The sequence below is a fragment of the Entelurus aequoreus genome, linkage group LG06 (genome assembly GCF_033978785.1).
Source record: "Entelurus aequoreus isolate RoL-2023_Sb linkage group LG06, RoL_Eaeq_v1.1, whole genome shotgun sequence".
In the NCBI taxonomy this organism is placed as follows: Eukaryota; Metazoa; Chordata; class Actinopteri; order Syngnathiformes; family Syngnathidae; genus Entelurus; species Entelurus aequoreus.
In genome coordinates this window covers 7891537-7909387 of record NC_084736.1, presented here as the reverse complement: position 1 = coordinate 7909387, position 17851 = coordinate 7891537, and the positions used below count along the sequence as shown (strand labels likewise).

Sequence of the window (17851 nt, the reverse complement as noted above, 5' to 3'; positions counted from 1 at the left end):
CATAGAGGTTTTTGTTTCGTGTCTCTACGATATTCGTACTGGGAGTTAGAGGAAGTTGTGTCTGAGTTCACATTGTCATTATAGGGTATTGTGTGTAGAATTTTGAGGACAAAAAAGAAGAAATTGCATTTTCCGTTGTCATTATAGCATCAGTGCTGCGGGTCTTTGAAGGCTCGTAAAATCTAAACGGTAGCACGAATCAAAACGCTGTCGTCAACTTTCAATCAGAAGGGTTCAATCTCTCTCCTGTAGCAGTTTGAAGCCGAAACGACAAACGCGCTCAGAGGCGATAACGTTTGATGTTTGGTGACCGGTTGTAACAAAAATTTTATTTGAAGGAGGAATAGCAAACTTCCTGTTGATTTTTGCTGAAGGATGTCAATCTATGAAATGTAGGTCTAGGCGAGACCTACATAGAGGTATTTGTTTCATGTCTCTAAGACGTTCCTACCGGAAGTTACAGAGGAGCAGTGTTTTCTCTGTTTTTTTCAAAAAATTATGTAGAGCACAATTTTGAGTTTTGGGGTTCGGTTTTTTTTGTAAATCGCAATTTCCACCAGTCCCGATGTGTGTGAGAAGTTTGGTGAGTTTTAAAGTATTTTAAGGGGGTCAAATTAGAGGTCAAAGACGTAAAAAGCAGTGTTTTTAGTACATTTTTGTCTAAAATGGGAAATTGCCAACTTCCTGTTGGTTTTCGCCCGAGAATGTGCCACTGTGAGTTGTAGGTCTAAAGGAGACCTACATACAGGTTTTTGTTTCATGTCTCTACGACCTTCCTAGTGGGAGTTACAGGCAGTTTGTTTTTTGTTTTTGCTAGGGGGCGCTAGAGCGCAATTTCGATTTTTGGGGTTTGGTTTTTTGACTAACTTGTTCTGGCCCACGTTTTGTATGTGTGTAAAAAATTTGGTGAGTTTTGAAGCATGTTAAGTGGGTCAAAGTAGTGCGCAACGGTGCGGAAGAATAATAAAGAATAATAATAATAATAATAAAGAATAATAATAATAAAACCTTACAAATACAATAGGTTCCTTTGTACAGGGTACAGGGCGGACCCTAATTATGCCAGGATAATAAAACCCAGAACCAGTGAAGTTGTCACGTTGTGTAAATGGTAAATAAAAACAGAATACAATGATTTGCAAATCCTTTTCAACTTCTATTCAATTGAATAGACTGCAAAGACAAGATATTTAATCTTCACACTGAGAAACTTGTTTTTTTTCTGCAAATAATCATTAACTTAGAATTTAATGGCAGCAACACATTGCAAAAAAGTAGTCACAGGGGCATGTTCGCCACTGTGTTACATGGCCTTTTCTTTTAACAACACACAGTAAGTGTTTGGGAACTGAGGAGACACATTGTAAGAGGCCCGCGGAAGCTTGGGAAAAGTGTGTGTTCATAAACAAAATGAAGTATTTTATTAAGTGCAAATAATTATTTCGATTTTGACAGGAAAAAATGCTAATCTTTTAAACGTTATTATCTAATCATGCCAAATATTACATTATTATTAGAGATGTCCGATAATATCGGTCTGCCGATATTATCGGCCGATAAATGCGTTAAAATGTAATATCGGAAATTATCGGTATCGTTTTTTTTATTATCAGTATCGTTTTTTTTTTGTTTTTTTTTGTTAATTAAATCCACATAAAAAACACAAGATACACTTACAATTAGTGCACCAACCCAAAAAACCTCCCTCCCCCATTTACACTCATTCACACAAAAGGGTTGTTTTTTTCTGTTATTAATATTCTGGGGCCGTACTTGTCAAGCTTCTTAGAATTACTCCTAAGAAGTCTGCTAAGAGTTGACTTAAGAGTCAATAAATTCTTCGCTGAAAGCTGCACTTAAAAGTTAGTTATCAAGCGTCTTACTCACACTTTCAGCGAAGTGTAGGACTGAATCTTAAGTGTCACACTCAGAGCTGAATTACGACATTACTATGTGCCGTAAACGCAATTTTAGGTGACGTCATTTCTGTGTCCATAGAAATGACCAATCATGGAAGGGAATCCGTTGTCTAAGAATAAAGAAATATCTTGGAAATATTTAAGTGGACAATGGGAGTGTATATTTTGACAATAAACTACAAAATAGTACAAAACAAACTAGTCCCCGCCGGCACTCACGCTACCGCTCCCTCTCTTCTATCGCCCACACACTCACTGACGTCACTCACCTCACGGCCACACACATACGCTACTGTCATAACATTTTCTTTCCAATTCATTAATTAGGCAACTAATTTGAAACTGGTGTGGGTGGCTCTATATATACTGCAGACACATGCAGAAATCAACAAGGAATCGAAAAGTATTAAATCTGTGACAAAAATAATACCCGCTCTGTCTAAACGATACCGTTTGATCAGCTGCTCGTCATAAAAAAAAACCCAACATTGTTCCGTTCCCTGAACGTTCGCGCACGTCTCTCTCGCCTCAGTGGCAACTCCTAACCACTTAAGACACCTCTGAAGGTCTCTTAAATATCGTGGAGAGTAGGAGTGATTCTTAGACTTAAGAACGTTGATAAAAAGCTTTTATTCTTAAGTTTGAGAGTAGGACTAAATTTCGCAAATTCTCAGGACTTAAGTGTAAAATGGCACTCTAAGAAGCTTGATAAGTACGACCCCTGGTTCCTACATTATATATCAATATATATCAATACAGTCTGCAAGGGATACAGTCCGTAAGCACACATGATTGTGCGTGCTGCTGGTCCACTAATAGTACTAACCTTTAACAGTTAATTTTACTCATTTTCATTAATTACTACTTTCTATGTAACTGTTTTTGTATTGTTTTACTTTCTTTTTTTATTCAAGAAAATGTTTTTAATTTATTTATCTTATTTTATTTGATTCATTTTTTTAAAAAGTACCTTATCTTCACCATACCTGGTTGTCCAAATTAGGCATAATAATGTGTTAATTCCACGACTGTATATATCGGTTGATATCGGTAATTAAAGAGTTGGACAATATCGGCATATCGGATATCGGCAAAAAGCCATTATCGGACATCCCTAATTATTATATAGTGTATTACAAAAATATGCTAGTAAAGATAGCATTAGTTTGTACATGAAAAAAATCGAATAATCAAGTGCATGGGCAATATTGTAATAATATGAGGTGATTACTGGTACACTTATTTATATCGATGCTGTTAAATATTTTTTTTAAATAAGTTCAATTAGACTTTTAATTAATCACAGGTTATTGCCCACATCGATAATTTCAATTAATTTTTCAAAAGCGGCCCTCTGAAGGCAGCCATTACTGCAATTTGGCCCTCATGGAAAACCAGTGTGACACCCCCTGGTTTAAAAGAATGATCTAGCTAGAATCCAAATACCGTATTTTCCGGACTACAAGGCGCACTTAAAATGATTATTCTTCCCTCAAAACTCGACGGTGCGCCTTATGTACGGAGTAATTCTGGTTTTGCTCACCGACCTCGAAACAATTTCATTTGGTACATAAGTGTGACCAGTAGATGGCAGTCAAACATAAGAGATGCGTGGCAAGAGGTATAATGGCAATATGACTCAAGTAAACAACACCAACATTTTATATGTTCCATTGAAAATATAGAACATTACACACGGTGCTCAAAAATCAAAATGTTTTAGTAGGACTTTGGTAAGCTATGAAGCCACACCGCTTGATGGATTGTACTGTGCTTCAACATAGGAGTATTATTATGGTGTGTGTATAAGGTAAGACATATTATCTGGTGTTTTGTTTCGCAATTTTATGCAAAAGCAACTTTTCTTACCTTCTGGTACCTGCTGATCTGTATTTGGGATCTGCATAAGTCCTGAAAAATTGCACGCGTCCGCCTTTGTCGACACCGTAGTTGTTACGACTACTGTTGCGTTCAAAAAAGTTCGAAAAAATAAAGATAGAGTAGTCCTGAGGAGGAGGTCTATGACTCACTAAATTCCTTAATAAGCACTCGCGGAGATATTTCTAGATTCAAAATTATCATTTATTTTCATAAACAAAAATATTCTCCGTGGTTAACTTCAGAATAATGAAAATAACTTATTTAGCGGTAAGTAAACTGTCTCACTCCTCCCTCTTTCAACATGATAGACAGACACCCAGCTGTTCTCTCTCCTTAAATTAGGGACCGTGAGCAGCTGAAAACAATCAGAGTAGAGATGTCCGATAATATCGGCCGATAAATGCGATAAAATGTAATATCGGAAATTATCGGTATCGTTTTTTAAAATTATCTGTATCGTTTTTTTAAATTTATTTTTTTATTAAATCAACATAAAAAACACAAGATACACTTACAATTAGTGCACCAACCCAAAAAACCTCCCTCCCCTATTGTTGTACTTTCTTTTTTATTCAAGAAAATGTATTTAATTTATTTATCTTATTTTTTTTAAAGTACCTTATCTTCACCATACCTAGTTGTCCAAATTAGGCATATTAATGTGTGAATTCCACGACTGTATATGTTGGTTGATATCGGTATCGGTTGATATCGGTATCGGTAATTAAAGAGTTGGACAATATTGGAATATCGGATATCGGCAAAAAGCCATTATCGAACATCCCTAAATCAGAGTCAATCAGAATTCATCTAAAACATTCAATAATTAATTTTTAATCAACATCATCATTGGTATTATTTGATTTACCATTGTCCATAATATTTATAAATAAATAATATAGATAGGCTCCAACAGTAGTCGATAAGCTTCTTCTTTTTCTCTATCTTCTTATGTGACATTCATCCTCCATTGTTGCCATTTCGAATATAAAGTAGTGTAAAGTTCTTACTTATATCTGTCAGTAAACTCGCCATGAAAGCGCTAAAACATACCGGTGTAGTGAGTTTACATTATTCACCCAAGGAACTTTAGTTATTAGAGAGTTCCGGTCGGACGGTTTTTCACGGGTCACATTTCCTGTGTTGTTGTTTACGGATGAGGAGATGCTGCTCCGTTATTGATTGAAGTAAAGTCTGAATGTCATTAAAACAGTTAGCGCCATCTTTTGACATTTCTTCCACTCCCGTCCTTGCACGCTACACCGCTACAACAAAGATGACGGGGGAGAAGACGCTGTCGAAGGTAAATAAGACCGCCCACAAAAAGGCGCATCCTGAAGAGACTGTCAGAAAGCAGCTTGAAGATGATGTGTAAAACATCATCTATGCAACATTTTGACCAAAGAACCACCATCACATGTTATGTAGACCACAAGGATGTATTTTATATAGGGATGTCCGATAATGGCTTTTTGCCGATATCCGATATTCCGATATTGTCCAACTCTTTAATTACCGATACCGATATCAACCGATACCGATATCAACCGATACCGATATCAACCGATACCGATATCAACCGATATATGCAGTCGTGGAATTAACACATTATTATGCCTAATTTGGACAACCAGGTATGGTGAAGATAAGGTACTTTTTTTTTAAAATTAGTAAAATAAGATAAATAAATTAAAAACATTTTCTTGAATAAAAAAGAAAGTACAACAATATAAAAACAGTTACATAGAAACTAGTAATGAATGAAAATTAGTAAAGTTAGCTGTTAAAGGTTAGTACTATTAGTGGACCAGCAGTACGCACAATCATGTGTGCTTACGGACTGTATCCCTTATATTAATAACAGAAAGAAACAACCCTTTTGTGTGAATGAGTGTAAATGGGGGAGGGAGGTTTTTTGGGTTGGTGCACTAATTGTAAGTGTATCTTGTGTTTTTTATGTTGATTTAATTAAAAAAAAACCAAAAAAAAAAACGATACCGATAATAAAAAAAACGATACCGATTAATTTCCGATATTACATTTTAACGCATATATCGGCCGATATTATCGGACATCTCTAATTTTATATGTAGAATTTTTTTTATAATATTACTCCTTTAATGCGCCTTATATATGAAAAAAGATTTTAAAAAATAGACCATTCATCGGCAGTGCGCCCTATGGTCCGGAAAATACAGTAATAATTAGAGATGTCCGATAATGGCTTTTTTGCCGATATCCGATATTCCGATATTGTCCAAATCTTAATTACCGATTCCGATGTCAACCGATACGGATATATTGAGTCGTGGAATGAACACATTATCATGCTTAATTTTGTTGAGATGCCCCGCTGGATGCATTAAACAATGTAACAAGGTTTTCCAAAATAAATCAACTCAAGTTATGGGGAAAAAAATGCCAACATGGCACTGCCATATTTATTATTGAAGTCACAAAGTGCGTTATTTTTTTTTTAACATGCCTCAAAACAGCAGCTTGGAATTTGGGACATGCATGCGGAGGTTGAGGTGTGTGGGGGGGGGGGGGTGTATATTGTAGCGTCCCAGAAGAGTTAGTGCTGCAAGGGGTTCTGGGTATTTGTTCTGTTGTGTTACGGTGCGGATGTTCTCCCGAAATGTGTTTGTCATTCTTGTTTGGTGTGGGTTCACAGTGTGGCGCATATTTGTAACAGTGTTAAACTTGTTTATACTGTGACCTGTATGTCTGTTGACCAAGTATGCCTTGCATTCACTTGTGTGTGTGAAAAGCCGTAGATATTATGTGACTGGGCCGGCACGCAAAGGCAGTGCCTTTAAGGCAGGGGTCTCAAACATGCGGGCCAATTGCGGCCCGCAAGATGTTATTGCGCGGCCCCCACCTTATTATGACAGTTTAATGTTAGTGCGGCCCGCGAGTTGTAAATGAATGGCGCTTAACAGCGCTGTGTGCGGAGCTGAAGGAATCTACCAAACATGGTGTGGTATGAGGCTCTCGACAATATCGAGGGCGTGCCATGATGGCACTGCCTTTAATGTCCTCTAGAAACTGTCACCGCATCACCTTAAGGCCTACTGAAATGAATTTTTTTTATTTAAACGGGGATAGCAGATCTATTCTATGTGTCATACTTGATCATTTCGCGATATTGCCATATTTTTGCTGAAAGGATTTAGTATAGAACAACGACGATAAAGATTGCAACTTTTGGTATCTGATAAAAAAAAGGCTTGCACCTACCGGAAGTAGCGTGACGTAGTCAGTTGAACATATACGCAAAGTTCCCTATTGTTTACAATGATGGCCGCATGAAGTGAGAGAGATTCGGACCGAGAAAGCGACAATTTCCCCATTAATTTGAGCGAGGATGAAAGATTTGTGGATGAGTAAAGTGCAAGTGAAGGACTAGTGGGGAGTTGAAGCTATTCAGATAGGGAAGATGCTGTGAGAGCCGGGGGTGACCTGATATTCAGCTGGGAATGACTACAACAGTAAATAAACACAAGACATATATATACTCTATTAGCCACAACACAACCAGGCTTATATTTAATATGCCACAAATTAATCCTGCATAAAAACACCTGCGTGTTTGTTATGCTAGCTCCTAGCTCCTCTGCTAGCTCCTAGCTCCATAGAACACGCCAATACAATTCAAACACCCGATCAACACACACAATCACTCAGCCCAAAAGACCGTTCACCTAACCCAAGGTTCATAAAGCTTATATATTTTTAAAAAGTTACGTACGTGGCGCGCACGTACGGTACGGTACGTGTTATGCTAGCTCCTAGCTCCTCTGCTAGCTCCTAGCTCCATAGAACACGCCAATACAATTCAAACACATGATCAACACACACAATCACTCAGCCCAAAAGACCGTTCACCTAACCCAAGGTTCATAAAGCTTATATATTTAAAAAAAGTTACGTACATACGCAAAAAAAAGCCAAAGCTGCATACTCACAGTAGCACGTCTGCGTCTTTGTCATCCAAATCAAAGTAATCCTGGTAAGAGTCTGTGTTGTCCCAGTTCTCTACAGGCGTCTGTGTATCCAAATCAAAAGTCCTCCTGGTTAGAGTCTCTGTTATCCGAGTTCTTCCATCTTGACTGCATCTTTCGGGAATGCAAACAAAGAAGCGCCGGCTGTGTACTGTTGTGGCTGACTACGTTCGAAAAATACGTCCATTTCGCACCGACAACTTTCTTCTTTGCTTGCTCGGCTTCCTTCTCCATAATGCAATGAACATGATTGAAACAGATTCACGAACACAGATGTCCAGAATACTGTGGAATTATGAAATGAAAACAGAGCTTTTTCGTATCGGCTTCAATGTGGAAGGCATACCCGTGTTCGTCGGGCTACGTCACACGCATACGTCATCCTCAGAGGCGTTTCGAACCGGAAGTTTAGCGGCAAATTTAAAATGTCACTTTATAAGTTAACCCGGCCGTATTGGCATGTGTTATAATGTTAAGATTTCATCATTGATATATAAACTATCAGACTGCGTGGTCGGTAGTAGTGGGTTTCAGTAGGCCTTTATACTCCATTCTAATAGACAGAGACAATTTTTGATGCAATATTTCTTTGTTGAGCACAAGGGGCACCCCAACGTGTCTTATTTCATTTAATTTAATTTCATTTTTATTTATCTCCTTCATTGATGTGCATCTTTGATCGATAGACAATTATACCTCAATTATTCAATTATACATTTACACACCAATGCCTGAGAAGGAGCAGGATGAAGAAAAGTCTTATATTTTTCTGCCCCCTTCAACATAATACGTAGTCTTACTTAATGATATCATATAAACCAACAATTACATCCAAATATAACAAAAACAAACAAAAAAACACAAGAAGTGCAAAACTTCATGATGTACAAACCGAACAAAAAAAACAAAAGTAATATACACCTCACGGGATGATACAAAACCAGGCAAAAAATAAGTAAAATAATAAATATAAAGCAAAATGTAAACACTTATGGCTGTCCATATGATATTATTGTTCTGTCTTTATATATTTTTTCATTTGGAATATATTTTTACAATCTTCTATCTCATTGTAAAGAGAATTCCATAGCGTAACCCCCACCACTGACATGCACATTTGTTTTAAAGTTGTCCTTGAATACTGATGTTGGAAATGACCTTTTCTTCTATGTTCTGCATTCTCAGAAGTGATGACAAACATTTTTTGTAAATTTGCTGGTAATGTTTTACTTTTAGCCTTAAACATGACACATAATGTCTGTAACTTTACTAGCTCCTGTAATTTCAATAAACCCGAATTAATAAATAATATTTTAGTGTGTTCTAAGTAATCTAATTTATGAATAATCCTTATAGCTCTTTTCTGTTGTTGATACAAAGAAAGTTGCGGTGCACAAGCAATACAATTTGAAACGTCGTTATACAACTAGACACGCTGAGGAGTATGCAAAATACCAGGGAGATGAGAGAGTGAACTAGGTTGCAAATTTTCAAACCAGTCTACTGAGGCAACAAGATTTCGTGAAGAAAGCAAGCGAAAAGAGCGATGCAGCAGTCGAAGCTAGCTACATGGTGAGTGAGATGATTGTTAGGGCGGGAAAGCCATTCAAAGAAGGTGAATTCATTAAAGGTAAATTGAGTTTGAGACCCCTGCTTTAAGGTTTATTGTCGCTCCGTACTTCTCCCTACGTCCGTGTACACAGCGGCGTTTTAAAAAGTCATACATTTTACTTTTTGACACCGATACCGATAATTTCCGATATTACATTTTAAAGCATTTATCGGACATCTCTAGTAATAAATTGTCACGTCGGCTGTCAGGTGCTGGAGCGAGGCCTGCCCATCTCGCTGGTGATCGAAGACGACCTGCGTTTCGAGGTCTTCTTCAAGCGGCGCCTCATGAACCTGATGAGTGAGATCGAGGACGAAGGACTGGACTGGGACCTGATGTGAGCTTTGTCACGACTCCGCCTCCCTAACCAAGTCCCAGTCGGACCTGCTTCTCAACCCCTTTTTCTCCTCCCTCTTGCAGCTACATCGGTCGCAAACGGATGCAGGTGGATCACTCCGAGAAAGCGGTGCCAAATATTCACAATTTAGTGGAAGCGGATTATTCCTACTGGACTCTGGGCTACATGATCTCCTTACAAGGAGCACAGAAGCTTTTAAGAGCGGAGCCGCTAAAGAGAGTGCTGCCCGTGGACGAGTTCCTGCCTATCATGTACAACAAACACCCGGTGTAAGTGTACTTTATCTCCTACATAATGATGGATTATTGACCTAAACCAGGCCTGGGCAATTATTTTGACTCGGGGGCCACAGTTAGAGAAAAAAATGTGTCTGGGGGCCGGTATATCTATTTTTAGGAACACTAATGCAAAACCTCACAATAATGTCTGATTGAATGCTAAAAAGTTATGACAGACCGCCTTAAAAAACGTAATGGAATTTAATTTTTTTCTATGAACGATAAAACACTGAATATTGACAAAATATGAACGTCACACCCCCTTTAGATCGACATATTTTGCAATCAAGTGAATCTCATGCCTCCAAAATAGAGCTTGGTAATAAATTCGGTACTCTAACACAGTGGTGCCCAACCACCGGTCCGTGACGCATTTGCTACCGGGCCGCACAGAAACATGAATTGATTTATAAACTAACACATTTTCTCCAACTTAACTCTTGTCTGTCCCACTAAACACACCAATAAGCTTGTTTATAGATTTATATTACAACTCCTGACAGGAAGTAGCCATTTGTTGTAGTACATTAATGCACATTTATGAACATATACAATTTTAATGTGTCAGGTTGTAGCCAAAGGCTAATTTTCATCGATTTGACCTCAGGACCTACACTACAGAGCAGGCCAGGGCAATTATTTTGACTCGGGGGGCCACATTTAGAAAAAAAAATGTGACTGGGGGCCGGTATATCTGTTTTTAGGAACACTAATACAAATCTCACAATAATGTCTGATTGAATGCTAAAAACGTTATGACAGACCGCCTTAAAAACTTAATGGAATTTTATTTTTTTCTATGAAAGATAAAACACTGAATATTGACAAAATATGAACGTCACACCCCCTTTAGATCGACATATTTTACAATCAAGTGAAACGCAACACAAATGCAACAAACAGTGAAATATGAACGCGAAAGGTACAAAATAAACCCACCGACTATCTGATATATCACTAAGCATTAGAACTTTGTTAAAATCTCCTTCCGCGTCTGTGGAAACGCTTCCCGCCCACACTAGTAACTAATTAGATGACCATAGTAACTAATTAGATGACAATAGTAACTAATTAGATGACCATAGTAACTAATTAGATGACCATAGTAACTAGTATATCACCCAAAAGCGCAGCTTCCAACCATTGAAATACTTTGTATAGTTCAATACTTGTCACTGCACATCATAATGGCAGCTACAGTTTCCATCTTAAAAATATATATTTTTTTTTTCATAAAGAAATACAATCATGTGTGCTTACGGACTGTATCCCTGCGGACTGTATTGATCTATATTTTATATTATATATTTGATTTAATAAAAATTATTATATTATATTATTATTATTTATTTATTTATTTATTTATTTATTTTTTAAAATTTCTTGTGCGGCCCGGTACCAATCGGGCCGCGGCCGGGTGGTTGGGGACCACTGCTTTACAAGACAAGTTAAAAACAAGAACAGACTTAAAACAACACTTGTGGTAATTGTGAGTTAAAAGCCAGTTTGAACAAATATAGTTGAGATTTAGAAGCTTTATGTATCATTGATTTATTCAATGTAAATTTACACGTGATTATTTATTTCATGATTGAATTATTTCATGATCACTTATTTTATCATTTAATTGATTATTGATTAAATTTTTTCATAATTTGATTAATAATTTCCTTTTTAATTATTTTATGATTTATTGATGATTTCATTGCTGATATAATTAATCATTTCATAATTTCCTTAATTTCTTTATTTCATGACTTCAATAATTGATGTCATTATTTAATTAATCGATTGCATTAGTTAATGATTAAATTAATTTTTGATTTCATGATCCAATTAATTATTTCAGTTGAATTAGTTATTGATTTTATTATTCCATGTTTTAATGTTTTTATTATTTAATTTAAATAATATAATCAATTCAGTTATTATATAAATAATGAATTTAATTACCAAAAATGTAAATCTACTTTTTTAATAATTACTTTAATGTGTCAGTTAATTATAATTGGAATTAAATACACAAATAAATAAATAAATAAATACATGTATACATCTACATATGAATAAATACATATTGTCATTAAGCTATCTAATGTAAAAGTTATTAAAAGGATCACACATTTAATGAATGACAGATTTAAGTAATTATTCAATGATTTATTTATTTATTACATTTTGTCCCATTTGGGCATCAATAGATAAAGCTGTTGGATGTTGACTGCTCAAATGCAGCTACTGCCATCTTGTTAATAACAACTACATCAGGACGTTGCCTACAGCCATACCTGTTACTGCCAAAGTTTTTTCACCTTATGCTAATTAGAATAACTTTATTTATACAAGAGACTCTGTAGTTAGTTGAATCTAGTTTTAACCTTTTATGAAAATGTTTTATTTGATTTGATAGTTGATTTCATTATTTCAATCAATCAATCAATCAATCAATGTTTATTTATATAGCCCTAAATCTCAAAGGGCTGTAATTTCATGATATAATTAATCTTTTCATGATTTCATTCATTTTTTTATTTCATGACTTCGATAATTAATGTCATTATTTAATGGTTTAATTAATCGATTGCATTAGTTAATAATTACATTAATTGATTTCATGATCCAATTAATTATTTCAGTTTAATTCATTATTGATTTTATTATTCCATGTTTTAATGTTTTTATTTAATTAATGATACATTTAAGTAATTTTTTAAAGATTTCTTTAATTTTGTCCCATTTGGCCCTTGTCAGCGCATTATGTCCTTGTCCACTTTAATTAAATATGATCAATTAGATAAATAATGAATTTAATTATCAAAAATGTAAATCTACTTTTTTAATAATTACTTAAATGTGTCAGTTAATTGGAATTAACTGACATAATGACATAATTAATTCAGTAATTAAATAAATAGTGAATTTAATCATCAAATAATTAAATTTACTTTTTGAATTACTTAAATGTCATTAGTTAATTATAATTGGAATTAAATACACAAATACATGCATGCATTTATATATGAATAAATACATATGTCATTAAGCTGTCTAATATAAAAGTTATTAAAAGAATCACACATTTATGTATGTAATTCAAATTCCAATTAATGAATGCCAGATTTAAGTAATTATTCAAATATTTATTTATTTAAGTAATTATTTAAAAATTTCTTAAATTTTGTCCCATTTGGCCCTTGTCAGCGCATGATGAATTTATTTTATCCGTTAAACTCCACTTTAATTAATTAAATAATTATATAATTAATTCAGTAATTAAATAATTATTAAATAATTAAATCTACTTTTTGAATTACTTAAATGTGTCATTAGTTAATTATAATTGGAATTAAATACACAAATACATGTATACATCTATATATGAATAAATACATATGTGTCGTTAAGCTGTCCAATATAAAAGTTATTAAAAGGATCACACATTTATGTATGTAATTCAAATTCTAATTAATGAATGGCAGATTTAAGTAAACATTTAAGGATTTATTTAATTTTGTCCCATTTGGGCATCAATAGACAAAGCTGTTGGATGTTGACTGCTCAAATGCAGCTACTGCCATCTTGTTAATAAAAACTACATCAGGAGGTTGCCTACAGCCATACCTGTTACTGACAACGTTTTTTTCACCTTATGCTAATTAGAATTATTTAATTTTGTGGACAAGCTGAGGTTAGTTGAATCTAGTTTTGACCTTTTTAAGAGAATATTTTATGATTTATTAAATGTTGATTTCATTATTTCATGATATAATTAATATTTTCATGATTTCATTGATTTTTTTATTTCATGACTTCGATAATGTCATTATTTAATGGTTTAATTAATCGATTGCATTAGTTAATGATTAAATTAATTGATTTCATGATCCAATTAATTATTTCAGTTTAATTCATTATTGTATATAATTAATGATACATTTAAGTAATTATTTAAAGATTTCTTTAATTTTGTCCTCAGCACATCATGAATTTATTTTATCCGTTAAACTCCACTTTAATTAAATAATATGATCAATTCATCAATTAGATAAATAATGAATTTATACATCAAAAATGTAAATCTACTTTTTTAATAATTACTTAAATGTGTCAGTTAACTGGAATTAACTGATATAATGACATAATTAATTCAGTAATTAAATAAATAGTGAATTTAATTATCAAATAATTAAATATACTTTTTGAATTACTTAAATGTCATTCGTTAATTATAATTGGAATTAAATACACAAATACATGTATACATCTATATATGAATAAATACATATATGTCATTAAGCTGTCTTAATATAAAAGTTATTAAAAGGATCACACATTTACAGTATGTATGTAATTCAAATTCCATTTAATGAATGCCAGATTTAAGTAATTATTCAAATATTAATTTATTTAAGTAATTATTTAAAAATTTCTTAAATTTTGTCCCATTTGGCCATTGTCAGCGCATGACGAATTTATTTTATCCGTTAAACTCCACTTTAATTAATTAAATAATTAATTCAGTAATTAAATAATTATCAAATAATTAAATCTACTTTTTGAATTACTTAAATGTGTCATTAGTTAATTATAATTGGAATTAAATACACAAATACATGTATACATCTATATATGAATAAATACATATGTCATTAAGCTGTCTAATATAAAAGTTATTAAAAGAATCATACATTTATGTATGTAATTCAAATTCCAATTAATGAATGCCAGATTTAAGTAATTATTCAAATATTTATTTATTTAAGTAATTATTTAAAAATTTCTTAAATTTTGTCCCATTTGGCCCTTGTCAGCGCATGACGAATTTATTTTATCCGTTAAACTCCACTTTAATTAATTAAATAATTATATAATTAATTCAGTAATTAAATAATTATCAAATAATTAAATCTACTTTTTGAATTACTTAAATGTGTCATTAGTTAATTATAATTGGAATTAAATACACAAATACATGTACACATCGATATATGAATAAATACATATGTGTCGTTAAGCTGTCCAATATAAAAGTTATTAAAAGGATCACACATTTATGTATGTAATTCAAATTCTAATTAATGAATGGCAGATTTAAGTAAATATTCAAGGATTTATTTATTTAATTTTGTCCCATTTGGGCATCAATAGACAAAGCTGTTGGATGTTGACTGCTCAAATGCAGCTACTGCCATCTTGTTAATAAAAACTACATCAGGAGGTTGCCTACAGCCATACCTGTTACTGCCAACGTTTTTTCACCTTATGCTAATTAGAATTATTTAATTTTGTGGACAAGCTGAGGTTAGTTGAATCTAGTTTTGACCTTTTTAAGAGAATATTTTATGATTTATTAAATGTTGATTTCATTATTTCATGATATAATTAATATTTTCATGATTTCATTGATTTTTTTATTTCATGACTTCGATAATGTCATTATTTAATGGTTTAATTAATCGATTGCATTAGTTAATGATTAAATTAATTGATTTCATGATCCAATTAATTATTTCAGTTTAATTCATTATTGTATATAATTAATGATACATTTAAGTAATTATTTAAAGATTTCTTTAATTTTGTCCTCAGCACATCATGAATTTATTTTATCCGTTAAACTCCACTTTAATTAAATAATATGATCAATTCATCAATTAGATAAATAATGAATTTATACATCAAAAATGTAAATCTACTTTTTTAATAATTACTTAAATGTGTCAGTTAACTGGAATTAACTGATATAATGACATAATTAATTCAGTAATTAAATAAATAGTGAATTTAATTATCAAATAATTAAATATACTTTTTGAATTACTTAAATGTCATTCGTTAATTATAATTGGAATTAAATACACAAATACATGTATACATCTATATATGAATAAATACATATATGTCATTAAGCTGTCTTAATATAAAAGTTATTAAAAGGATCACACATTTACAGTATGTATGTAATTCAAATTCCATTTAATGAATGCCAGATTTAAGTAATTATTCAAATATTAATTTATTTAAGTAATTATTTAAAAATTTCTTAAATTTTGTCCCATTTGGCCCTTGTCAGCGCATGACGAATTTATTTTATCCGTTAAACTCCACTTTAATTAATTAAATAATTAATTCAGTAATTAAATAATTATCAAATAATTAAATCTACTTTTTGAATTACTTAAATGTGTCATTAGTTAATTATAATTGGAATTAAATACACAAATACATGTATACATCTATATATGAATAAATACATATGTGTCGTTAAGCTGTCCAATATAAAAGTTATTAAAAGGATCACACATTTATGCATGTAATTCAAATTCTAATTAATGAATGACAGATTTAAGTAAATATTCAAGGATTTATTTATTTAATTTTGACCCATTTGGGCATCAATAGATAAAGATGTTGATTCTAATGCTAATTAGAATGATTTTATTTTGTGGACAATCTGACTACAAGAGACTCTGTGGTTAGTTGAATCTAGTTTCAACCTTTTTATGAGTATGTATTGTTTAAAGTTCAACCTCTCGTCCACAGGTCAGACTACATGAAGCACTTTGAAAGCCGAGACCTCAAGGCTTTCTCAGCAGAACCCCTCCTGGTGTACCCCACCCACTACACGGGCGACTCGGGCTACATCAGCGACACGGAGACGTCCACCGTGTGGGACAACGACAAGATCCGCACAGACTGGGACAGAGCGCGCTCGGGGAAAACCCAGGAGCAGGCCGAGCTCAGCACCGAGGCCCAGAACTCCGACGTGCTCCAGTCGCCTTTGGACAGCACGGCGCGGGACGAGCTATGAGACCCCCCCCCAAAAAAAAGTACCCTTTGCTTATTTTTAGTTTTTTTTTAAAATAACCTAATGTTGCTATGGCGTCACAGATTGAGGGATGTAAACAAAAACATGTTAGTGTTTCATCAAAAAGGCACTAGACTTGCCACGCAGGATGGCATTTGCAGTACCCAACTCGTGTCTGTCATACAGAAGCTACTTCTTTTTGCACATCCTGTTGTGACGCTACACTGTGAATCAGGCTAGGAATGCATGTCACGCTGCAAAATGTACTTCAATGTAGTAAATGATGGCCTTCTCTGATATTCAAACTTTCCTCATTTCCCTCAGAAATTGCACATGGCTGCTGAGATGCCAAAAAAAACGAGTGAATTTAGGACTGTACTCATCACAACACATGCACCGTGGTCATTGGACAGACTACCGTAGTTTTCGGATTATAAATCGCAGTTTTTTTGCGACTTATACTCTGGAGCGATTTATGTGTGAAATTATTAACACATTACCGTAAAATATCAAATAATATTATTTATCCCATTCACGTAAGAGACTAGGCGTATATCAGCAATCGTCACACACACACGTCAACCAATAAAAATTTGGCGGGGGTTGGGTCATGGCAGAAGTGCATTGTGAAAAAAAAGATGCTACCTGCTACTACTTTATCAAATACATTTCCCCAAAAAATGCGACTTATACTCTAGTGCAGGGGTCACCAACCTTTTTGAAACCAAGAGCTACTTCTTGGGTAGTGATTAATGCGAAGGGCTACCAGTTTGATACACACTTAAATAAATTGCCAGAAATAGCCAATTTGCTCAATTTACCTTTAACTCTATGTTATTATTAATAATTAAATGATATTTACACTTAATTGAACGGTTTAAAAGAGGAGAAAACACGAAAAAAATGACAATTACATTTTGAAACATGGTTTATCTTCAATTTCGACTCTTTAAAATTCAAAATTCAACCGAAAAAAGAAGAGAAAAACTAG

General features: G+C 33.4%; 1 protein-coding gene across 1 annotated transcript in view; it reads left to right on the top strand.

Annotated features, from left to right (window-relative positions):
* The window catches only part of colgalt1a (collagen beta(1-O)galactosyltransferase 1a), a 36285-nt gene extending 19416 nt beyond the window's left edge, over positions 1-16869 (top strand). Inside the window, exons 10-12 of the mRNA XM_062049372.1 lie at positions 9626-9753; positions 9837-10043; positions 16596-16869. Coding sequence (XP_061905356.1) covers positions 9626-9753; positions 9837-10043; positions 16596-16863 — 603 coding nt within the window. The 3' untranslated portion in view covers positions 16864-16869. The remainder of the gene's footprint in view (positions 1-9625; positions 9754-9836; positions 10044-16595) is intronic.
* Positions 16870-17851: the final 982 nt, after the last annotated feature.